Here is a 24,751-nt window from a genome sequence, read left to right as displayed (position 1 = left end):
CATCTCGTTTTCAGCAGTCTCAGACCTACCGTCGTCTGCCTGGAATCAGCTTCTGGCTGGCTAGAAGGACAGATGGATTGGGACAGATGAATCAAGCTGTGAAGCCTGGATCCAAATCTGGATCCAAATGTCATTAAAACTAGGAGAAACTCAGGTCAGGGATTTTAAATGAGGCTTTCCAGTGCTCCTTACCCTCCAAAAAATGTCTCTAAACAGAATCATCTCTGGGGCAGATGAGGTCTGCTCATTACAGGGCAGGAAAACCCACATTAATATTTGGAAGCAAAGAGGACACCAGACGAGGCACAGGTTTTCAGTTCCATCTCTGACCAAGCTGTAGTTGGCAGAGGACAGAGGGAGAAAGGAGTGAGCATGACAAATGCTAGAGAAAGAGCAGCGGCTGAGTAGATCTGGGCAATACTTTAGCATGAAGGCACGAAGTTCTAGCTGCACAATCAATATCAGCAATAATTATGCAAACAGTGGGAAAGCAGCAAAAGCAAAATCCCTGCATCTGTAGTAGAATCCCAGAGTATTTGTGCAATTTCTCTTCTCTTGGCATCAGCTGTGGTAATTTAAAGATCTGCAGTGAGACAAAAAGTAAAACAAAACCCAAGCCACAGCCACAAAAGAAATGATCAGCAGAGAGGTTGCTGCTACTATGGTCATAAGCTGATGTCTGCTCTGATTTAATTAATCTTGGCAAGTCAGACGAAAGCTGGGCAGGTCCCAAGAGACAGTGTTTTACCCGGAAATCCATTCAACCTAATTTCACTAATGTAGGGCAGCGTTGAGACTTGGAGAGGAGCCTGCACGCTCAGCCATTAGAGCACAGCATAGGCAAAGGCAGCTGGAAGTACCACCATCCAGCAAAACTGCCGCTTGCGTGCCTGCTTCAACTTTACAGCAACCCGAGCTGCATATGTTCGAGGCGTTTGCTCCCCAGCAGGGCTCACAGACATGACTCTCACCCTTTCCAGGAAATAAATGGAGTGCTGAGGGGCAGGAGCTCTCTAAGACCCTGTTTCGGCAAGGACCTGTAGTTCACATCTGTACTGTTTCTCTTCCATGGGCAAGGTAGTTCCCGAGCAGGTACCAGTTGGAGCTGTAGGTATGAAGCATGTCTGTGACACAGGCCCTTCAGCTGGGAAGCAAACGCACTTCAGCCTCTCCCACCACGCAGCTCTATGGCTTAAGCAATTCTGCAGTCGCAGCTTAAGTTTTGCCTGAGGCTGCCCAAAAGGTTTCTCAACTTGGCTGCCCCGTCCTGGGTGCTAGAGTGAGGTAAGATTGGTGGCAGCCCAGCTCACAGATGCCTGTCTCTGGCAAAATCATCCCATGCTATAGGATGATTTGGACCACAGCATAGATTTCAAAAGACTGAAAGAAAAGGCAAAGATGCAAAACAAACTAAAATCCCAAAGCTGTGTCTGGAGGGAACCACAGGACTGGAATAACCAGGAACAGTGCAAGTGATGACTGATGTGCATTAAAACAACTGTGAGGGTGATGACTGCAAGCACAAACTAGGTGGGTTTTGTTGTTGGTCTTGTTTGGGGGGGTTTTGTTAGCTTTTTGACCTAGCCATTCCTGCTTTACCCTTCAGGAGAGATTTTATTTTTTGCCCCTCCTCAAGTTTCTTTTGCTTCATATTACAGCTCAGCCTTCCCTCCTGTTCTGTTGCCTCCACACATGCACATATTGTGTTCTCATATTGTGAGTTTGGACCCTCCTTTTTGCTCTGTGGCTGGAATGCTCTAGAACAAATGTGGACGTCTCCACCTTGGCTTGCTAAAGATGTAGGTGTTCTCAGGCTGCAATTCCTCTTGTACTAAGGTAGGCATCTAACTATGTCAGGTTAATAGAGTCCTAGAAATGTCATGTTTATTTCCACTAATTAGAAAGGGAGCAGAGGGTGAAAAGATCAGCTGGAGATGTCTCTGTGTATATGTCTGCAGTTGGGTGAGATGTCCATCCACTCCAACTTTCCCATCTCGTGATCTCTTCACGTGTGTCTCAGTGCTGCCCCAGTCCAGGTCCATCTTAAGAAGTAACTCACTGTCTCCTGCTTGTTCTCTCCCTTGCAAGTGGACACAGGGGACTCTGATCTCACAGGAGGAGGTCTCACAGTGCTGGCATGTTCAGGAGGGAGGCAGCTTTAGACAGGTGGAAGTTTGGCCACCCAGGATGAAATGCTTTTGTTCTTCAAGCAGGGGACGGAACATTTTGCCTAAATGCCCTGAATTCTCACCTGTTTTTTGTGTCACCTTTTACGCCTCTTCCAAAAAAGTGCGAAGTGAATGCAAAATGCTGCGCAGTTCTGTCTGTATAATTGTACGTGTCCACTACAAACCAACAGTGCGACAGCCCAGCATTCAAAGAAGTGGGAAATCAAGACTAGTGCTGGGTAAAAAGCAATGTAAGAAGTATCCTCTCTGATGTATGGAATCCCCAGGATAGCTATCTATTAATCTCCCCAGAGATACCTTGCCCTCCTTTTCTGGGACACTGAAAACTAGGCTGCAGAAAACCCCGGAGAACATACTGCAGAAATAGCCTGCATCAAACAAACTGGTGAAGGGTGAGTCAGATAAACCATCTCACCCCTCCTCGTGAATCAGAAACTGCTATTAACTGGCCTTGATATCAGTAGGGTTGTGTGGCATTGCTCCCATTGCACGGGGAGAATCCTCTTCTTTTTCCTGCTGTAGTTTAGCGGTGCCACAGCTTGAACATTATTTTTTGTGCCGAATTTTTTATCCTTTGGGATATTACTTCTTGTTTAAGTTCATTACTATATATTAACACCAGGCTGCTTCTTTTCCCTCATCCCAAAGATCAATGAAATGCTGCTAAAGCTGCTAGGAAACAAGACAGAGCTTAGCAAGGCGTAGCAGTGTGTAGGGTATTTCCCCTTATTGCTTCAACACTATGCAAGAAGAAAGAGGGAGAGTGGCTGGCTGAATTTTCCGTGATAGTTCCTATTCAAAAAGATAGACCTCTTGTTTATGCTTGCGATATCCACAGTCATAAAAATTTGCTCCAGTTTGCGATGTGTCCAGCATTTGGTTTGTGTGATTCCTCTATGTTGACTTGAATATGTGGTGAAGTGACTTTAAATCCTTTCTGCTGCTCCATGACCTCAGAGTCAGTCCAGGCTATTTCAGCCATGGCAGAAATCAGTCCAGTCTCTGGGCTGCTTCAGCAGGGAGTCATCTGCCTACCACTAACTGCTCCCTGGAGAAGAGCAACGGGGGCAGCGAGGCACCCTCGCACAATTCCTCTGCCAGACAGGGATCTCTGGGCGCCACGGGCACTCCCTGGAAATTAGATTTGCCACCGTGGTGAGCCAACAGGCAGCAAAACATGGCAGAAAATTGTGTTTTAATCTGCTTGCTTATCCTAAGAGCAAGGACAGGACGGGAAACGCTGTGAGCTACCCCACCTGACCGAGGTTGCCAGCTCCCCCACTTTGAGCATAACCGGATTTCCTGCCCATCTCGCTAGAACAAGGTAGAGCCTACCACTGTAGGACCTGAACCCCACTTTCAGCTGCTGGCGTAATGGGGGCGTCTGTGCAACTTAGCTCTTTATATGTCTTGGCTAAGGCACTCTGTCACAGCAGGTATGCAGGACCTCCCAGTGTCTATCCCTGTGCTTGCTGCATTACAGCCCCTTCTGTTGTGCTGTCCTGAGGAATCTGTGCATATTTTCAGTAGGAAGACACAGAGAGTTTTAAACATACTGAAATATATTGCCAGGGCTTGTGTTCCTGAAGCCGCATTGCCTACCCTTTGTTGCTCTTCCATTCATCTTGCATTTATGTGCGGAAAAACCAGAATTTCTGCCTTACTGGGATCTATCAGAGCCTTATAGGAAAGCACGCTTTGCTGCTGGCAAACAATAGTCTTTTGGCTCAAATTTAGGGGTAGATGATTGTGCATTGGGATTCTACTCTTGGCTCCATAATCCAATGTCTCCTGCTATGAATGCCTTGGAGAAGAGCAGGATTAAAAAGACTTCCCCTCCCTCCCAGTGGAATGTGATCAAGTCATTCAAGAAAATTAAGAAAACTAGGGCAAGTTGGCCTGCTTTGCCTTGCAACAATACTCGCACCCTGTTTTAATCAGTAGCCTGTTTTGTCTTTGGTTCATGGTTGTAGCATATGTATATATAAAAAAAGAGTCCTTGAGTAGCATTCTGTTAGCTGTTCGGTATCAAGGGAAAGAAAGTCCACTGACAGGGGGTTGGCAGGTGCAGGGGCTCAGGCCATGGGGGTGTTCCCACAGACTTCTTCCTTTTAGAAAATCAACAGTCAGAGTTTACAAAAGTATTTGAAGTTTCAGAAGCAGAACCTTTAATGAAGATGATTCAGGATAGGAAGTTACACACACCTTAAAGGTGATCCATATGGAAGCGGTGCCTGGGAACGTATTTAAAAGCCAGGCTAAAGAGACGAGGGGGAGAGGGAAACAGGAATGCAGCACCTACTGCTAGTGTTGGAAGCAAATACAAGTCTGCCATCTGATGGCATCGAATGGACCAGGCCAAAATGCATAAATGGTGTCAGTAAGAAAAGTTTCACATCCCAATTAACATTCTTACTAATGCTAAATATGGGTGTGAGGATGCTAATCCTCACAAACTAAACATTGGCTTGTGAACATCCATATTGTCAATCTGACAGCATGGGCCATGGTGAGATTTTTGAATACGCCGACTAGCTTTGCCCCAGACAGCTCCCAGATACAACCACCCTGTTCTGGAGAGTGAGGGATTTTAGCCATATGGACATGAGCTGTGTGGTGCCAGCTGGCCTCGGGGCCAGAGAGCAGTCCCTGGCCCATTTTATTTGCTGGTATAACATAATCTGATAGCCCATCAGAAAAGCCAGGAACTGTCCAGGGACCCCACAGTCCTCTCTGAATGACCACTGGAGATACAGTGATGCTACGGAGGTATGTTGAGTGCCAGCATTGAGGTGGTTGGTGACATACCAGTCTTGTGGTCTGTCCCACAACACCCAGACCTTCGGCAGTTGTTTCTTTTCCCTGTTCTTTATCCCAAGTCTGGAGTGATGCTGCTTGCTTGGCCTCTCCGTGGTCTGTGTCTATGTGTGTGTGGGAGGGGGAGTCAGTAAGGAATGGGGAGAGATGACGATGAGGCAGACCAGCCACTACAGTGCACTAAGACCCTTGTGCATTATTCTACCTGACAGCCCTGCATCCCTGGGTGAACCATCACCTTCTCCTGTAAAAAGCAGTCCATATGGTGCATAGACCTTAGTGGGATTTCTGAAAGAGGCCTGGGACATGTTAGTGTACCCTGATCTAAAGGTCAGGAGAGCTGGTCAGCAGGAACTTGGAGACAATTAAATCGGTCCTGATGCAGTGAAGGGGGCATGATGTCTTGGGCTTGATGAACCCAGCAGCAAGATCACTGTAGCCTGAGGGGCACTCCTGTCTCTTGCCTTGTCCCTCCCGGCAGCCTCTGCCTTCCCCTCAGTTCTGATCCTCTGTCTAGTTCATTATCGTGGCATTGCTCCTAGTGTCCATTTTAACTTCTCATGTGAACGACGTGCCAGAAAAAGGTGTCTGATTGACAGGCGGACCCAGCCTCCAGTTACATGCATTGCCTCCCCCCGGGGCAGCTCTGCCTTTGAAAGGAGACCCCAGAAAACTGGAGAGACATGGCAACCTCCTGGATGAAGGCTCCCGTTCTTGAAGGCTAGAGACATTTCTCTAGATCTCTGTTCAGTGTAAGAGAAGTCTGAGGTACAGGTTATACAGTTTTTTCCTCCGGGTCTTGCAAGCTTCAAGTGCATGTAGACTTTTCTCTTTGTGACCTCTTTAAGTCTTGGCTGGGAGGGTCCTTAGCAGTAATTAGGGGGCAGCAATTCAACCGTGGTTGGCACAGTCAGTGGGTTCAGTAAAAGGGTGTGTGATCTAGCTGGTAAGCCAAGAGCCTAATCAGTGCACCTGATGAAACGAATGGTGGTTGCCTGCCACATCAGCAGCGAGCTAGGCAGCTCCTTCCAGTTGCACATGCTTTCTGGTAGGGCTGGAGATGTTTTGTGAGAGCTATGTACTTGGGCTGAACCCTGGCATGTTCTTTCCATGCTGCAGAAATGCCAGCGACTTCGAGACCTGGGTCACTTTGCAGGGAGAGAAGCCTGAAGCCATGCAGTCCATCATGTGGTGGCTGTGTGCACATGCAGGATGCTCTAGATCATGGCTGACTAACCCTGAACCATCTTTTTCCCCACCAGATGCTGTAGAAGAAACCAAACCTACTGAAAGTGCCCAGCAGGAAGAGGTGAAAGAAGAAGAGAGCAAGGCGGACCAAGAAAATGCCTGAACATTAAGAAATGACTCCCCATTGCCCCTCCCTCCCTCCCCCTATCTTCTATCCTTCCTTCCCACCCCAATCTCGATCTCCCCCCTTCCTGCTCACATCTGTGAGCCTGTCCGTCCCTCTCCCATTCCCACTTAAACCCTTTTTCTCTCTGTGTGGCAAACATTTAAAGAAAAAAAAAAAAAGCAGGAAAAATCCCAGTCAAACAGTGTGGCTTAAACATTTCTTTGTTTCTTGGTGTTGTTATGGCGAGTTTTTTGGTAATGATGATCCAATCATTTTGGGAAAATTCTTGCACTGTATCAGAGTTCTTTGACCTGGCGCGTGCGTGTGTCTGTCTGCCCACCGCGAGCGCTCTCTCTCTCTCTTTCCTCTCTCTTCTCCAAGTGTGTGTGTGTGCAATGTTACGTTCATCCGAGGAGTCCAGACTTACTGAGTGAGTTAAAACAAAAGAGGCAAAAAAAAATTCCTTTTCTTCCTTTTTCAATGTGATGGAATGAACGAAAGAAAAAAAAAGACCAAACCCAACAAACAAAAGAATGAAATATCATACTAAACCTCAGTTTGTTTTCAGAACTAAAACAACAACAAAAAAATGTGCCAATTAGCGTAATGCTTGGCTCCAGGCTCCTTTTTCAAACTGAACAATAATTATAATAAATGAGAATAATGATCATTAATACCACCGTGTCGCATTTCTATGCTGCCGTACATCCTGCTGGCCTGCCAGCCGAATGGTGGGCCACTTCTTGCGTGGCCCTGCTGTGCTCCTTGGCCTCCAGTCAGTGACGGACCACACTCCCTGCCACTGCTTAGGGGATTTTTAAGGGAAGTAGGCTTGGATTTTGAGGCGGTAGTAGCAACTAACGTTAATAATGAAAGTAGCAAAGTCAGTTTTAGGAAAGAACAAAATAAGCAGCCTTCTAGGAGACCTCTGGGCCCTGATTAGGAGAAGCATGTTGACCTTGGAGGGATGACCCTGGACAGCCCTTTGGGTCCCAGCAGAGGGACCAGCTTTGGGTACATGCTGAAGGTCCAACCCCTCACAAGGGCCACACCGAGGGCCATGAGGGGACAAGGTCCCAGGGCCCGAGCTTCCCCCAGCAGCAGGGTGATGCTCGCCCCACCGGGCTGGGGTTGGAAAAGTTGTTGAATAACATAGTGTGGCCCTCCAAAAATGTTTGGCAAAATAAATTGGGCCAATGCATCGAGTAAATAGGCGCACGGACAGGACAAGGTCTGGTAGCATCAGAGCCAGTTGAGAGCACTTTGAGAAATATCTCATTCCTGCTCCCTGGCAAAACCTGGTTGTTTCACCCAGTTCTAATGAGGGCCAAGACTTATAGCTGTTGTTTATGGCCTTCTCCCGCAGACAGCTAAAAGCGTGGTGCAGACTTGGGGCCATGGGCAGAACACCACCTCGTCAGTCTCCACTACTGCTTTCCACGGGGTGTGGGCTGTTCTCTGGTGTGCACCAACTGCACACCCATAGGCCCAACCTGTCCCGGTGGAGGACTGACAGATGCCCGGCCCTGAGGGTGAATGGCCGTTGGGGTCTGCTGTTCTATTTATGAGCTGCAAGAGTGAATACTTAGAACGTATTCAGTAATAAGTGGGCTTTCATAAAAGCCCAGTTATTGCTGTTTCACTGCCCTGATTATTATCATGTGCTTTCCCACCAGCTTGTGCACGGTTTCCTGGCCATATTGGCAATGACAGGCAGGGTACTCTGCAGGATTGCCATACGATGCTGCAGGGCCAGGATTAAATTGACCTCACGGCAGTAACACCAAAAAGATGGGTCTGCTGACAGCCCCAATGTCCCTTGGTTGGCTGACGTTTGGAGTGGCAGCCCCACAGCCTTCAGAGGGCTGGCTGGCCCTCCCTGCCCTGCTCCTTTGTTCTCCTCCATCTCTTTGTTGGAAATAGGGAGAAAAGATGAACGGTGTCTCCTCAGAGATGATCGCTTTGAACATAGACCGCTCACTGGAAGTGCCATCAAAACGCATCAGGATTCATTTCCATGTGCTTCCTGGCGTTGTGTAGAAATAAAGAGAGAGAGAGAGTGGGAGGATTTTAAAAAAGAGAGGGAAAGAGAGAGTGGGAGAGAGATTGGACAGAGATTTTTAAAAACAGGGATTAGAGAGATGAGGGGGGGAAAGATTTTCGAGTGGATAGATGGATGATAGGGAGAGAGAGGGGAGTATAGCTAGAGTAAGAAAGATTAGAGTGAAAAAGATGAGAGAGAGACAGGAAGAAATTAGATAATATGGAGCAATAGATGATTGATAGAGATAGTGAAACGTAGCTAGCTAAAGTAGATTAGACAGACTAAATAGGTAGAAAGATGGGCTGACTGACAGATAGGTATTGTGTCATACTTCATAAACGATATATATGCTAATATTCCCATGTCATGATGGGTGGTAAACCCTGAGACACCTTCCAGCCTGACCTCAATTCAGCAAATGTAGCGCGGACATCAGGCATTGCTTGGACCGTATGTCAGGTCTCACCACCCTGCCCGTTTCTGCTGTGGAAGCGGCAGGGGGGTGGATGGTGTTTGGGGAGGGAGAGCGCTCTGATGGACACGGTGGGGCTGAGACGAAGGGAGGAGAGGCATTGAGTATGTTTGCTGTTCGTAGCACGTGAGGTGCTCAGCCCAGCTCGGACGTTGCAGACGCCCCGTGTCTCTAGCACTGAGTCGAGAGAACTGAGGTACAGCTCTCAGGATTTGTGGGAGAGGTGTTTGGGAGGAGGCAGGAAGGAGAGAGCACGGTTTTTGTTTAGCCTCATCTCCTGTCATGACCATTTAAAAGAGTTTTCTTTAGCACTGTCTTGCCTGTTTCTGCAAAGACCACGTGGTCTCCCTGCTCTTCTGACTTCAGACCCCAAAGTTTTCACCTTGCCTCCACTTTACTATTACTGTTTTTAACTTTGTAAGGAAAAGAAAACTGCCTCTCCTGTCTTCCTGGACATAGGCCTTCCTCCCTCCTCAAAAAACAGAAACATTTTACTCTCCCCGGGGATGTTTTATCTTTGCATTTCGCATGTTGCCTCCCCCTTGGCTGATGGTTGGGGCATCGCGCGTGTTTTGTCACCGTTCGTAAGAACATACTTTGCCATGTTGCTTAGAGAACAAAAAGGGTTGCGTTTTGTGTTCTGGGTTTTTTCCCCCCACAAAGAGAACGGGGTATGTGGTTACCAACTGCCAACCTAAATAATTTAAATACTAATTCCTCTCCCTTGGTTCCAGTTTAAAATTACTAGCTGTAACTGAGCACCCCCCTATCTTTCTTATTGTACCGTGTCCTGATCCTGCCGGAGAGTCAGGGCAAAGAGAGCGTGAGAGAGAGCACACAGACAAACCCTGCCTTGAGAAGGCAGTGGTTTAATGTGTAATACACAAGATTTGTATAGGAAGCTGGGCTGTCTTCAGGGTACAGGAAGAGAGCAGAGAAAAGCGTTTGGATTTCCTTGAGTTGCGTCTGCGGCCAGATTTTAAAAGGCTGAAAGGAAACAGTATAAAGGATGTAGCATGGGACGGAAACTGGAAGGAGAACAGGGGTATTTGAGGAACAATTCTTCTAGCAGGATATCAAGTGAGCTGAGAGCAGCACAAGAGGCAGGAGGTCCCAGAAGTAAAGAGTGGAGCAGAGAGTACCCAGCAGAGTAGTTGGAGCTTTTCCTGATGCAACAACCGACATGAATTCCCCGGGGAGTATATGTCTAATCCTCTCTCCCTGAAGAGGGTTTGCCTGGAGGTGCCTGTGGTTGTTACTTTACGTATGGAGAGGGAAGGGCTTGTCAGAATGACTCACCCTGGGAAGATGGTGCCTGACCTCACGTACAGTGCTGTGGAAATCCAGAGACCAAGAGGGGCTTTTTCCATGCCTCTGCAGTAAGATATGCTAGTGATCCACATCTATACTGAATGCTGGTACCAGCTGTAGGCCAGCTCTTGACATTTCACCTCATCTAGACTAAGCCTTGGAAAAGTATAAAAAATCCCAACCTAACACCCCCCTCCCCATCAATGCAGTAGATCATTCGTACGAAATTGGTCTGCTTTGCAACGCTTGTGGCATCCACAGACTGCATTGATAGCGTATAAAACCCCACAACCCTTGCAATAGTTGCATCAGCCAAGAAGCTCCACCGTCAGCCACATTCCAAAGGGAGAGGAAAGGCATACTGCTGAGATCCCTTCAGACCCGGTATTTTCCAACCCCAAACCCTAATGCAGCCCCGTGAGAGGCCTTAGCTAGAAGGATCTCACCTATGGTGACAATGTAAACACCATTGCTTGGGGAACATGCCACTCTAAATGAAAGAAATGGCCATGACTGGAGGAGAGGGGTTTAGAAAGAAAGGAAAGGAGAAAAAAAGAAAGAGGGAGTTCGTACCAAACTCCTCACGGGAGGTATTTCTTTTTCCCTGTGCTGTCCGAATGGCAAACTAGCATGTGAAGCTTTTTGTATTGAGGGTCTGGTGTTTGTCATAGGTGTCTTAGGAAGGAAAGGGAGTGGCTGTGATTTGCAGAGGTGAAGGGAAGGGTCTGAATGAATGTTTTTGTGGCCACTCTTGGCTAAAAAGTCTGTTTGGTGGTCACCTGCAGCTCAGCGATGCGGGGTGGTGGTGGTGGTCCTCTTCCAGGCCTGTGCTCAGATTCCCTGCTTTTCCGCATTGCCACATTAGCACTTTCACTGGATATTTAGAGCACCTCAGGACTGGTTCTCCTCTCGCTCACACCGGGGTAACTCAGGAGTCACTCCACTGGAACCAGTGGTGTTAATCTGGTGTGAAAATAACGCGAGAGGAGGATTCAACTCCTCGGGGGGGGATTTTCCAGGTCCCCGAGGGGGAAAAAAAAATCAATGGGAGTTACATGTCTAACTGCCACTTGTGCCTGTGAAAGTCTGCCCCTTATCTACCCGTATGTATATAGGGTACAGTTTTCAGAATAACCTAAGTGACGTGGACGCTTGAGAGCACACATTTCACTGGCTTTCAGAGAGACATAAATTCCTAAGGCTCAAATGCTGAAGGATGTGCAAACTCCTCTCTGCAGCGAATTTGAGGACTCGGGCCTAAAATTCTCCATTTTCCAAGCGGAACTGAAGATCATGAGTCATTTAGGTGGTCCTGAAAGCGCTACCCTCTATCCATTTTTCAGGGTGTTGATCTCAGGTCATGTGCGAGCCTGCATTCTTGCCTACAATGCTTTATTACTACATTCCTCTGTTGAGCAATACTTGGAAGAAGAGGTGAAGGTTGAGATTTGCAGAACAGGCTAGTGACCTCACGTCTGGAGTGCCCAACTTGAGAGACACCTCGCTGGGGCCCAATCCACAGGTCCCCTGTATACTCTGAACATCAAGGTTCATGTATTACACACCCAGAACCACTGGTCACTTCCAAAAAAAAAAAATCCCAGCCTGAGACCTAGACTACTCTCACAAAAGAAAACCCTAGGTGAACCGTTCATCCAATAGCTTGGTTTTTCTGCTCATGCCTGTTCCCAATGAACGAATCACATCCCTGTGCATCACCTAAGCCCTATTTTGAGGAGTTACACTGGCATACAGCTGAAGTAACACAGTAGTAAATCGGGGCCTGAAGAAGGCGGCTACAGCCTAGAGAGTATCAAGAACTGTGACGTGTCTGGAAGCTAATAAGAGCAGAACTTGACGATTAGAGCGGCCCATTTCCGATGCTCTTGTGTGAGGATCTGGAAAGAGTCTCTCACTCATTGTACTTGTGCATTATGAATGTGTCCATCTGCAGAGATCTAATGTACACATATGTCCTGAATATTGTCCTAAGGTTGCAAGCTTCAAAAATGAGCAGAAAACGTTCCCGAGAAGTGAGAATAATACAGATGTCTGTATTTGAAAAATTGGTTCAAATAAAGTCTCTCACTTATAGATACGTGTAGTTGTGTGCAATTATTTGCTCCCGGAATAGAAGTTTCTCCCTTGTGTGGGATTTCAATGCTTTTATGAAAAATCTCATTCCATTCTGCCTTGACCTTCTCAGTCAAGTCCTATTACCGTGGGAAGAAATACTTTCTTCTTATAAGTCCTATTACCGTAGGAAGAAATACTTTCTACTTATTCTGTCTGGGTGAAAAACTATGTTAAAACGTTAAAGGGTGAAGTAAAAGGTCTGGTATGTTTTTACTGTTGTTAACTATCTATTGAGGTAGAAGATACAGGCCCGGTGCAAAATGCGGTCTCCCCATGCAAAAGTACTAGGTATTTATATAATAAGAAACAGACATCACTGCAGACGTTCTCGACCCAGGAAAGGCTGGCGTGTGGCTGTCTAAACACCGCCTGAAACCAGGCTGAACTGCAGAAAGCTGTGCTTCGGCACCGCGTATTGGCAAAGTGTCCACAGTAAAACACTGGGCCTGGGTCGCTCCACTTAAGGGAATCTGCTTGGGTGTAGAAATGGTGATGTGGGTCACCATTCGGTAAAGCACTCAGCATGTTTAAGGAAAAGTGAGTAAAAAATTGAATACATTTTTTTTAGACAATTAGGCAACCTTGTGCAAGTGTACCTAAAGATATCAAATTCCTCATTGGATTTAAAGCTTCAGTAGTTCACTGGGAAACTCCAGAAGTTTTTGAGATAGGAATATATACTTCGGCACCTAAGAAGTCCCCACCAAGTTCTTTCCCTCACTATCAGCTTTGTGCCAAGTGCAATGAAATATGAGCAGAGCAGCAATTGCTACCCAAGCTGTGCTAGGCTGCTGACTTAATGCTGTGCTGTATCTGTCAGCAGCTCAAGAGCAGAGCTGAAATCAAGCATTTTTATCACATCCATTCATCCCAGGAAGCTTTGCAACCACTATTTAGAAATCACTTGCAACTCATCTCTGAAATACAGCAGCTGGCTTAGCAAGGGCCCAGGAAAATTCCTGATGAGGCTCCAAGGAGCTGCCTGGGAAACAGAGCAGACCTCGGCACCTCACATGGGTTCTGGACAAAGTGCCAATTTACAAATGAAAATGACACAATTAGATGTCTGTATTCTTGCATGTAATCATCAGTTGCCCCGTGGCTTCTCCAAAAAAGGCGTGGACTCCAGCTTGTGTGCAAACAAATATTTAGCATTCAAAATCAAGTGGTTTCAATTAGCCACATCGCTAGATTGCAGGGCTCAACCCTGGCAGATTGGCTTTGCTTCAGTGGGGCAAAACACCTGTAAAGGGGCAGCCAAGGACCTCCTTCCAAGTCAATGGTTGCCTTGGGGCAGCAAAGCTGCCTCGCACTCTTTTATCTTCTACACAGCAGAGAGGGGGCAGAAGGCTGAACAGTTGTCCCATGGCACGTGTGCCAGCTGAAACACTCAGCCTAACGTAAATCTCCACCATAAACTTTCTAACCGGACACACAAAGCTTGAGCGCGGTTTCCCGTGTCATGCTTTCGCCACTGTGAGCTGGAAATAAACTTGCTGCCTGAATTGTACAAAATGACCCGTGGCTCACCTTGGCTGTTCATCCCCCGTTGCTTCTCTGCTCAGATGAACTCCCTTCAGGTTGCTAATTACATTCACGGACTGCACCAACAGCCTTTCCCTAGCTTCTGGGAGTCGTCAGTGAGTGATGTGTTTCCGATTCCTGTGGTGGTCCCCCAGCTTAGCCCACACCGGGTTGGGGGAAAAGCTCCTCCCCTTGGGGAAATCGCAACAGGAGCTTCAGGTCTTTCTGGCTTTTGACAATGCCAACAGCTTCACCACAGATGTGCCACCTTCATTGCTCCACGGAGGTCACCGGCAAAAGACCAGTGTTTCTCATACTATCACTCAAATTTCTAACTCTGCTGTCCTTTACCCAGCAGGCAGCATGAAACGCCCGGTAATAGACATTTACAGTCTCCTAATCTGCTACATTTTGCCCTGTTTTGCCATTGTATGCGAAGCTGGCGTCCAGACTGACAGGGGCTGCTGCCCTCTGAAGACGAGCAGAAAAAGCCAGACAAAGGAAATTACGCACTTCTGTACCTAAAATCACTTTTGTTTATTAAAAATGAAATTATTTTTCTCCATGTAGGGCCACTTTTGTTTATTAAAGAGGAAATAATTTTCATTTAGCTTGGCATGGAATGGTGAACGTGAATAATAAGAGAGGCAAGGAAGTAAAAGCCCGTTTGTCTCAGAGGAGCACCGCTGACTGTGTAGCCGAGAGGCAGGGTTTGCAGAGAGACGGTGGCTTGTACGGGACAGACAACTCCAGCCTCTGTAAATGCACCAGCCTATGAGCTGGATACAGGTAGAAAGGCACTGTTTTGTGCATAATTTAATTATGGTAGTTAATTAAGCAAATTATGAGCAAAATGTAATTAACACTTCGGCAGCAATGGGTGGATGTTAAGCTGAGAGAGATAAGACTCATTAACTGCCTTGGGAGAGACGAAAGGTCATCACTAGCTGGATAACAAGGAAGGGTTAATTGGGGTGAACTGAAAAGTGCTGGTGAGGTCTCTCTCTACTGAGCCCATGATTAGGCTATTTTTTGGCTTGAGACAGTCGTTTTCTGAAGGGTTTTGTGGCCACCCTCAGGACCCAGACCCAGAGAGTGAAAAACAGTTTCTCTCACTGGAGGAGAGGTATAATGGAGAAGGTTCCGTTTTCCCCCTCTACACCAGGTGTGCCCATCCTTGGCCATTTGTCTACGCGCAGTCAGTCAGTCTGTGGCTTAAGTTTCAATGAGCCTCATTCAATTCCTGTCTGTGCAGCAGCTCATGCTTACGTGCAGGAACGATTTCACTGTGGGTGCTGTGGGCAGAGCCTTCTTCCTTGTGTTTGCCCAGGGCCTCAGGCTTTCCTTCTTGGGTCTCTTTTGAGGCAGACCTGAATGATTTAGGAGCAACACAGCAAAAGCTAAGAAACTGCCAGATTAAATGGTGGCCTCAGGGGGTGCTGGTGTCTAACAGGGGAGACGCCGTGGCTTTGGATGTGGAGGACCAATGTTTCTGGAAGCAATGGAGAAGAAATCCGTGAGGAGCAGCCCTATGAGTGATGATGAGTCACCTTCTCTAGAAGCCACCTTAATCCCAAAATAAAATTCCTGGTTGAATGCCAGCACTGGTCAAAGGGGTGAGCAGTTTCCAAGCCCAGGCACTTCAGCTTCCTCACCCCACGGCTTCTCAGTAGCAAAGAGAGAGGAGACCTACAGCCATGGGTTGCCACCCTCAGTCTCCTCTCCACTCATGACGGCCAAGCTTGGTGCCAGACACCCCACAGGGCATGTTTGGGAGGTGGGGCTGAAAGAGCAGAGCGTGATGCAGGGTGCATAGACTTAAAAGACTTTGCGTGTTGACTGCTGCCTAGGAAAAAGCTGAAGACCCCGGGGGCATCGCCACCCTGTCTTATGTCCGAGGGGAGGGTGAGGAAGTCTCGCTCACCACCGTGGAGGCTGGTGGCTGGGGAGGGCTATCTCTGCTTCGCCGCCGGGCTGTTGCCGCTCTCTGCCTCCCAGCCCCTCGCCGGTGGAGAGCCCATTAATGAGGCTTTCCAGCCTGTCACTTCCATGCTGAATCCTTTGAAAGCCGCGCTCCTCTGGGCCCATTAGAGGGAGGAACTGTCTCTGCCAAAACATATGGGGCTGTCAGGCTCTGTCTGGCTGTTGCTCTGAAAGCTGCCGCTGCTCTGGCTGTTTGCTGACAGGGCGGGTAAAAGCCGTCTTGAGGAGGCTGTGATGAGGACGGGGGCTTGGTAAGGTGCTGGGGGAAGATGGCAGGTGAGCTGGGAGGGATGCTGGTAAACAGCGTGCCGGTCGGTGATGGGCTGCTATAGGAGGACATTGGGTTAAAAGTCAGCCCAAAAGGGCTGCTGGGCAGCTCAGGGGGAGTCTGGCATGCTGTGAGCGTGACAGCGGGAAGAGGTACCTCTGATGAAAACTGGGGTAAGCTGGGTGGCGAATATTGGGTAGGGATATAGAGGCAGGCTGAGGCAGCAGACGACGTGGCTGACAGCAGAATTGTTTGGGCTTGTCTGGGGAAGGAGAGGATGGCAGCAGTGCCGGGTGGCTCTGTGGGGATGGTGCAGGAGGGAGGCTTTGGAGAGCATCGTGTGGTCACACCGGCCTGGAAGTTGCTGGGTGCATTCCTGACATCGCCTGAATGCCGCTGGAGTTGCTCATTAACCAGCGCACCCGCCCCCCAGCTCCATTTGCAGAGACTGAAGAGGATTTAATGGAGTCCCTTGACTTTTTCCTCTGAAATATTCATAGGTTTTAGCAGTCCATTTCATGCTCGCCTCCTCCTCCATTAGAGAGCACCGAAGAGGGACTGGGTGGAAAGTACGCTTCCATGGAGTCAGGGAGACAGATAAAGAGACCTGCGGCTCTGACCAGAGGCTGCTGGGAAGTGATGCGCTCCGGGGTTGCTGCCCGTCCCTCTCACCAGGCCCGCAAAACGACTCGAAATGAGCCCTGGGCAGCACACACAGGGAGGTGATTAATACAGTGGGAAAGGAAGGAAACCAATTAAGCAGAGAGTTGCTGCGCCCCCCACCTCGTCACACGCGTACACCCCATGTCTGTCTCCCTGCCTGTCTTCATGATCTGCAAGGTCAGGAGCTCTCTGAGAATCGCACAGGCTGACAAAAAATGCCTGGAGGCAATTAGTTTCCTCCTTGCCTCAGCACTAACGCTGATGCAGGGAAAGTCCAGAGCTTCGATGAGACAGTGCAGAAGCGTGTTGGATTTGGGATGTCCTGTCTGCAGTACCTGACACAGCAAGGAGCGGGTTGGGAAGTGTGGAGAAAGGGTGAAATAAATAGTGCCAGTGCACTCTGCTATACGAAATATCCCAAAAGATCGGGGCCAGGTGGGATCTCAGAGCACCATCTGCATCACCCCCACCTTACGCAAAAGAAGAGCGACTGGACTTGTGGCGCATCCCACCATGATACAAAATAGATCCTTCTCAGGTACACTCATTACCATTTTGTTTTCTGATTCTCCAGTTTGATATTTTCCAAACCTGCTAGGTACTAAACCAAGTCTCTAATATTCTAACTGGTATGTCCCCACCAAAGTCCCAGAACCAAATCTCTCTGAGGTTTTGGGGGTCGGGAGCAGTGCAACCCTCTGCTCCAGATTCAACTGGAGCAGCACCCACACTCCTGAAGCTTGCAGCTGAAACTCCTAAGTAAGTTTTTATCAAGGACTCCAGAGACTACCGTAGGACCAGATAGAGCCCTAAGAAAACAGACTGTTCCTGCGCCAGTGCTATCCCAGCAAAAAGGACAAGAGGTGCTCAGAAAAGGGCTCCCAAGTCCGCTTGGCTTCGCTCTGCATTAGTACTTGGGTGAACTAAATGAGCAAATTCTTCATGCTAATGAGTTGTTCACTCTGGCTGACAGAGACAGAAAGCGGGATTATAAATGTACAAATTCCTGTGGTTCCTCCCTGCTGGATTAAAAACCAGAACAAAGTCACAGATGAAACAGCACCTATTTATTCTTACTCTCAAAACACTTGTCAGGCTGCTTCCCCTTCCCTCCCATACACACGCACACAAACGCACGCACACGTATGCGCCCCGGGAAGCAGATATTTATGTAAGTATTTGCAGGATGTTCCACGTCTCCCTGAAATGATAATCAACGTGCCCAGAATCAGCTTAATTACTAAGTATTCATCATACGCCCACAGGCTCTTCCACAGCGGCTCCACGCAGCATCTCTATGAATGAGTCTGCATGTTTTCACCCCGCCGCCAAACACTGCTCACGATCAAGAGCTCGAGTTCTTCCATCTGAGCTGTTGCACTGTCCGCTTATTTATTTACTTCCAGGAGGGGAGAGAGAAGTCTGTGAGGCAGTGGCAGTGCACGAGCAGACACAGAGGGCGTCTCAGGGCGAGACTTGGCTGTCTATACCTTTCTGCAGTGCTGCCTCCATGCAGGATAGAGACGTGAGTTATCCCAGTTTTAAACAGGTCAGATCAGAGGTTTAAACATGCCGGGTCCATAGCCTGGCAATTAACTCTCTGTAGAAAAGGCACAGATCAAGAATCTAAAAGTCCCAAGAAGTGTGAAACTACGACGTTTTGCTTTTCATGGGCTGCACCCTGACACAGACAGGTGCTCAGCAGATAGGCACTTGCCAAAAGACCAAAGAACTGCTTGGTTTAGCTGAGGCAGTCAGAAAACACACTGCTGAGGTAAGAAAAGAAAGCGCTCTCTGAGGTAGCACAGTTCACCTCCTGTGAGAAAGAGCACCATTCATGACTCAACATAACTTTCCTGAAGGATCTTCTGGATCGAGGCTGTGGGCATCTGCAAAGATCATGGTCATGCCTTCACTTTCTACCAGTCTTATCAGCCCCACAGCAAACAATCCCTCATATAACTTCTCAGGTGACTTCACTGGAGTACTAAGCACCGGTGGAAGAAAGATTCAGGCTCCTCCTCATCACTCTGTAGTTACCATCTGCCTCTGTTAGCCTGACAAGGTTTGGACTCTTCACACAACTGTAGCTGCCTTCGTGTCCTTCCCTGCGGCATTGCACTACCAAAGCCCACATGATGATCCTACCATAATATTACGCAGACTGGAAGAATTTAAGGCCATTAAGGTCACACTTCTCTAGTTTATTGCTTTCTTGTGGAGCTTGAGGACCACAGAGCCCAGAACCAGGGAACCCCTTTCTGTCTCTGCGGTGCTTGCCATCACACGGCAGGAAGTCTCCCTTCATTTATGATACAAATCCTGGTGTCAGACGTGCCCTGAAACAGAGATATGATCAAATCAGCATTTTGATCTGAAGCAAGGGAGAAGCTCGCAAACACAGGTTCACTTCTCCACCCAGGCTCATTTATACACAGGAGGCGTGACTTTTCCTCTCTGTTCATACAGGAAAATTCTAAAATGGCCAGAAACCATTTTGCCAAATCTTCCACATCCCAATTTGTTAGCTCTTCAAGACCCTTTGTATGAACAAGCCATTGCTCACACAGGCACTTGGCTATCGGTTGCCATCACAAATAAATCGGATGCTCCAGCAGCATCTGGGTGCCTGAATGGCTGGCCAGCTCTAGCCATTCAAATTTGGTGTTAGCAATGCCAAGATTAAAGGACCGTCTCACATCGCCGGTGATGCCTCCAGACCCCAGGACTCTGCCAGCCTTAGCATCACAGTATTTCCATCACGCTGTCAGTACTCTAACGACGTTATCCTCGCGACCCCTGGAGCGCCATGCGAAGGATGATTATTTCAACACAGGGCTGTGAAGGCTTAGACCCTCAAGACGTTTTGCGATACCTACCTCCCGGTGGCGGAGCAGGGCTCTGCCGCTTGCCCAGGGGCGCGGGAAGAGGCTGTGGCAGAGCGCACAACTCAGCTCGTCTCTCAGGATTTCGTGCAGATCAGATCAATAACTACTCTGCTCTGAAGTATTTATTCTGCAGGGAAGAGGATGGGAATAAAACATACCTTTAAGCCTTGTTAAAAATACATGCCGTGAAGACAGCTGCCTTCTAAGGGTAAAAGCGTCTCCAGGGATGATCTCTGGGGAATGCCTCTGTAAGTAAAACACCCAGCAGGGAAAAGGCTTCTTGGGACCGTCTCTGTAGGTGAACGCTCTGCTAAGTGAAATGCCTTGGGAGAGCACGTACCCGCGCAGCGCGCTGCCTACCTCCGTCTTTCCCCAAACAGTGCTTCCCATCCTCGCGGCTCTGAATAAGCCTACGGTAGTCACGGAAAAGTCTCTGTATGTACGCTAAGGCTTTCTTTTAGTGCATCTTTATTAAGCTCGTAAGATCAAATTTTAAACTGGAAACACCTTACGCTTTTACTAATATCCAGGTTTAAACACCACTGTCATTGAACCGACAGTACGGCGACAGCCACCTGGACTGGGCAGCCTTTGCCATGTGGTGACACAGTAGCTAGAGTGACAGGGAAAGAGAATAAAGGTTTTGGGAGGCCTTGGCGTAGGGAAGGCAAAGCACTGCTGAATCAGTGACCAGGGGGTGCAGCCCTTGCACCGTCCCAAGGGAGAGAGGAGTCGGGGATGGCAACACCCCAGTAGCACCACAGGGTTTGGAGATGGGGCAACCAGAGCGCCATGCATGGCAGCTGCAGCAAAGCATCCCTGCGCTGCTCCAAGCAGATCAGCCCCGCTTTCCACTGCTGTTGAGACTGCTGGAGGGGAAAATTAGATTTGCCTTTTGTTCAGCAAGCCTCGTGGAAAGCCTCAGCTCAGCGGCTGGTCGAAAAGCAGAACCCGCTCATGGTGCGTGCACTCAGGTATTGGGCTCAATTGAGAGGGACCCTGAAAGTTGTGCCTTCTCCTCTCCCAGCTGCCTCTGATAGCTCATGCTGGGGTAGAGGCATTGGGTCCCCACCACAGAGACATCAGCCTCCCTTGGCGGCTATCCCCGCTGCCCTGCTTGTGGTGGAGAGACCCATACTTTTAAATGATGACGGAGATCTTTGGGATCCATCCTTTGCTAAACCAGGCTCAAAACCTATGGTGCCTGCGTGTACTTCCTTGGCTGACTGCAGATGCCTCCCATGTACGTCCTGCCCATTTTTGTCCCACCAGAGAATGTCATCATGGCACATCCTGACAACATGCAGCTAAAGAAGGGGGCAGACTGCCCTCCTCCTTTCTTCACATTAACCTTACTGTATTCTGGCCAGTCACCTTAAAGGCAGCTCCTGCAACATTTTCTGTCTGAAAGGCACTGATGCTGGCGCACAGCATTTAAATTTATGTTCCTATAAAATATTTTTTCCATAAAACATTTTTTTCATAAGCTGTGGGACAGATTGGAATCTGACAGGTTCAGCTGTCGCTGGATGAAGGGAAGAGGAGAAGCAACGAGAAATTTTTAGGAGAACTATATTAAAGTTTGTGTAGGATTCTGATTTAGTAGTAACAGCAAAGTGAAATTTGAGCTGATATTCCATTATCCTGTTTGCAGTACACTCTAATTGCATCTCCATTCATAAAAGAGTTTGGCTCCTGTCCTTTGGTGTTGATCTATTTTTTTTTTTTTTGCTCTAGAGCAGTTTTCAACATGCAATGGATTTGCCCTCCTGCATACTTGTGTGTGTTGGAAAGAGACAGCACCTTTCCAGGCTGCCAGCCTTGTATTTGTGGACCCTGGGTATGTGTCTTCTCAACAGTCCATTATTTCATACGAGTGTCCCTCTGCAAATCTCTTTGTGAACACTTGGTCAGCTGTGTTTCTTTTCCCATATTCTGGACTAGTAGAGGGCAATGTGAGCAGATAGGCAACAAAAAGAGAGAAGATACAAAAGGCTGCTCTGGGAAAGGGCGGTGGCCGGCGAGGGAAACTCGTCTTTTGTTTCCACCTCACCAGGTCCCAGTGACCCATTACAAGTGCGTGACTTGCCTGGTTTTGCAGAAATCACGGTATGCAGTCTTACCGGAGGGTTGCAACGCCTCTCCCACTAAAGCCTGACTTGAACTAGAAATCCTTTGTTCTCCTCGGCTCTGCCCTCACTCACAGAGTCGGGCTGTACAGCCGGCACCCAGGCAACTGCAGAGCATCTGCCTGCGCACAGTGAGGGATAAGCCTCCAGTCCATCACAAGCAGAGGTGCAATGTCCTCATTGCCCTCATTCCTGAAAATGTCATCCCTTCTTGTTGGAAATTATAATAACGGGCCTCACTATTTACTGATATCTTCTTAGCACCTCTGCAAGGTGAATGCAAAGCGCTATCAAGTCCTGAGGGTATCATTTTACCCCGCTTTCTGGTGGCATAACAGATAAATCACCCTTTACAGTGAGTTCAGCCTGGTTTGTCTCCCTTCTCTACTCTCTTCCTATATACTGCAGCATCTCTACCTCCTTCCCTGTCTCCCAGCTCCTGCAAGACGTGCAGCTACTTCCAGACAGCCTCTTTCTACACCACTGTTAAGTTACTAAGCAGCTGAGATAAAAGGTTCCCACCTTCATAAATAATCAATGTGGGCCAAATGGCTCGTGCTTGCTCAACAAAATCATGCACTAGAAACAGAAACGGAAGAGACAAACACTAACCCCGTGAGGAGATTAACTACCTAACACCAATAAAGGTGGAAAGGAGATTCAAATAATGGAGAAGCAAGAGAATTAGAGTGGAAAACAAGGGAGCTGAGCGCCCATCAAACACTTCCCTACGTAGCCACACTTCTTTTATCTGTTCATAAAGTGTATGGAGACTGGCTTCGACTTTAGCTAATTTGCTCTTTACAAGGAAATTATTAGAGCAGCCTGATACCTTCCGGCACGGTCCAGCCCCTGGGTGAGACTCAACCTCTGCCATTGTGCCCCGCTCGGCAGGGTCCCACTGCCTGTGACTGTGACAGGTTTGCCCACGGTCATTTCCTGGTACTGGAGGGATGTAGATGTGTGACCAGCATCAGAGGGACCAGTGAGCCCAGCATCAGGGGTCCTGTGGCAGGCACAGGGAGTGCACAGCCCAGGTAACCCTTCTCAGGGGCTGCCTCTCCTCTACGAAGGGCAGCTCAGCTCGACGGGCTGTCCAGCAAATTAGATTTCTAGGGCAAGATTGCCATTATGGGGCAGCAGGATTTCAAGGCTCCAGAGCAGATGCCACACATTATATCTGTCCTTTGCCTCTGTGGCACCTGCCAAGCGCAGGGTCCCATCACCATATGACATGGGTGAATCCCTCCTGTTTGGTAGGTTCTACGTATAATAATAACTTGGACGTAGGAGAGGACCTCACTAGCCAGCACAGCAGACTCGTTGGTATCAGTGTATTGACGCTGATTTTCACCACGTGGGTATCTGGGCCTTAAAGGAGGTGTCTTTGCCTTGCACAGTAATCACAGTAATCTTTTCAGGTGACAGAGCTGTGGGATGAGCACAAAAAATGCCATCATGCTGTTTCTCTTGGGGTTATCCACAGACATTGGTAATGATCACATATGGAAAAAACCAAAACTCACTCATACCTGATTCTCCACCGAGTAACCTCTCATACCAAGCTGGTGCCATCCTTTTGAAGTGAGGCTAAAGCCAGTGCAGTGGCTCATGTCTGGCACAGTTGGCTCAGGAGGTTTCAATAAGGACTTCAGGCAGGTCCTAGCCTACCTCTGGTGTGAATCCCTACTGTTGGTAAGCATTGGACAGAAACTGTGACCACAGCAGGAGTCCAAGCACAGTCCCACGCTGTAGGCTTCCCACTCACTAAATCACTGCATTGCTTTGACTGGCTGAGTACACAGACCCAGACCTGGCTGTCAAGCCTTCTTCCTCAGTCACGGGTGACCCTGGAGTGGGCACCAGGTGCAGAAGGATGCACAGGCTCCCTCACCACGACATGCACCTCTTCCCACCCTTGATAAGCTTATGTCTCTTAGGGCAAGAGGGTACAAAGCTAAAAACTAACCACATGTCGCAGAGACAGAGCAGGAGAATGCAATGACATCGCCAGTGTTTCAGAGATGGACAGGGACAGAGTTCAGCAATTCATTAAGTGAAATTGCCCAACCAGCCGAGGAAGGGGGTATTCCCTCTGGTATACAAGCAAAAGCCATCTTACACAGCCACTGTCCTTGTGCCCCAAGGCAAAACCTCCCTGACCCTAACTGATCAGGCCATCCCAGTTTCTCAGACTGTCACGCGAAGCTGAGCACAAGGTCAGCTTTTGGCCATCAGAGTAGTGATGACTTCCTACTCCTGTTCACTTTGACCGCAGAGAGAAACTGTTGCAGATACGAATTTTAAAAGGTGGGAGGGAGGACAGCATCAAAGCAAGTTCACCCTCCTGCTCTGAATGAATGTTTCTCAGCTCTAGTATTTATACAGGAGCGAGGGGGATCACTAAAGGGCAGGGAGGGAGAGCTGTGGGGGTAAAGACAGCGGGCAAGGGAGTGTGTGGGAGCACTGGATTCCTTGGGAGATAAAGTTTGATTGCTTCTGAGTTAATCTTCTGAGCTGCTCATTGCATTTTTCTCTCGTTCACTGCCTCTTGAAATGAGTTTCCATTTGTCTGTCTGGTACTAATTTTCCCTCATTTGCCGCGTGGCAGCCATCATTAAAGGCACAAAGTGCCTCCATTGTCTTTTTTCCCCTTTCTTCAGTCACTCTCCTTAGTGCCTCTTAGTTTGTTAACTCTGCTATCACTCAGATGCAATCTGCTCCTGTTAGTCTGATCTGGCTGCCTCAGGATGACCCATCCCTCCGGTGCCAGAGGACACATCGCTGCCTGGGGCGGCTGCCTGGGGCAGGGGGCCAGGGAGGTGCTTTAGAGCAGTTGCAAACCCTTATTTGCCAGTGTTACAGCCCCTTCCCAGAGATGTCTGGTCTCTTTCCTTATATCCATTTCAATTAGCGAATGGGGGTAACAAGAGCGGAGCAGGAAGGCTTTGGAGAGCATTGCAAATGCCCTCT

The 24,751-nt window shown here is 48.4% G+C and overlaps 1 protein-coding gene across 1 annotated transcript in view; it reads left to right on the top strand.

Annotated features, from left to right (window-relative positions):
- GAP43 (growth associated protein 43) overlaps positions 1 to 6,357 on the top strand; it is a gene marked incomplete at both ends in the record, with an annotated part of 154,851 nt that extends 148,494 nt beyond the window's left edge. The window contains one exon of the mRNA XM_082486351.1: positions 6,269 to 6,357. Coding sequence (XP_082342477.1) covers positions 6,269 to 6,357 — 89 coding nt within the window. The remainder of the gene's footprint in view (positions 1 to 6,268) is intronic.
- Positions 6,358 to 24,751: the final 18,394 nt, after the last annotated feature.

Source organism: Vanellus vanellus (genome assembly GCF_965231255.1).
Source record: "Vanellus vanellus genome assembly, chromosome: 1".
Lineage (NCBI taxonomy): Eukaryota > Metazoa > Chordata > Aves > Charadriiformes > Charadriidae > Vanellus > Vanellus vanellus.
The sequence above is the reverse complement of the archived record's forward strand: the minus strand, read 5'-3'. Positions and strand labels throughout refer to the sequence as shown.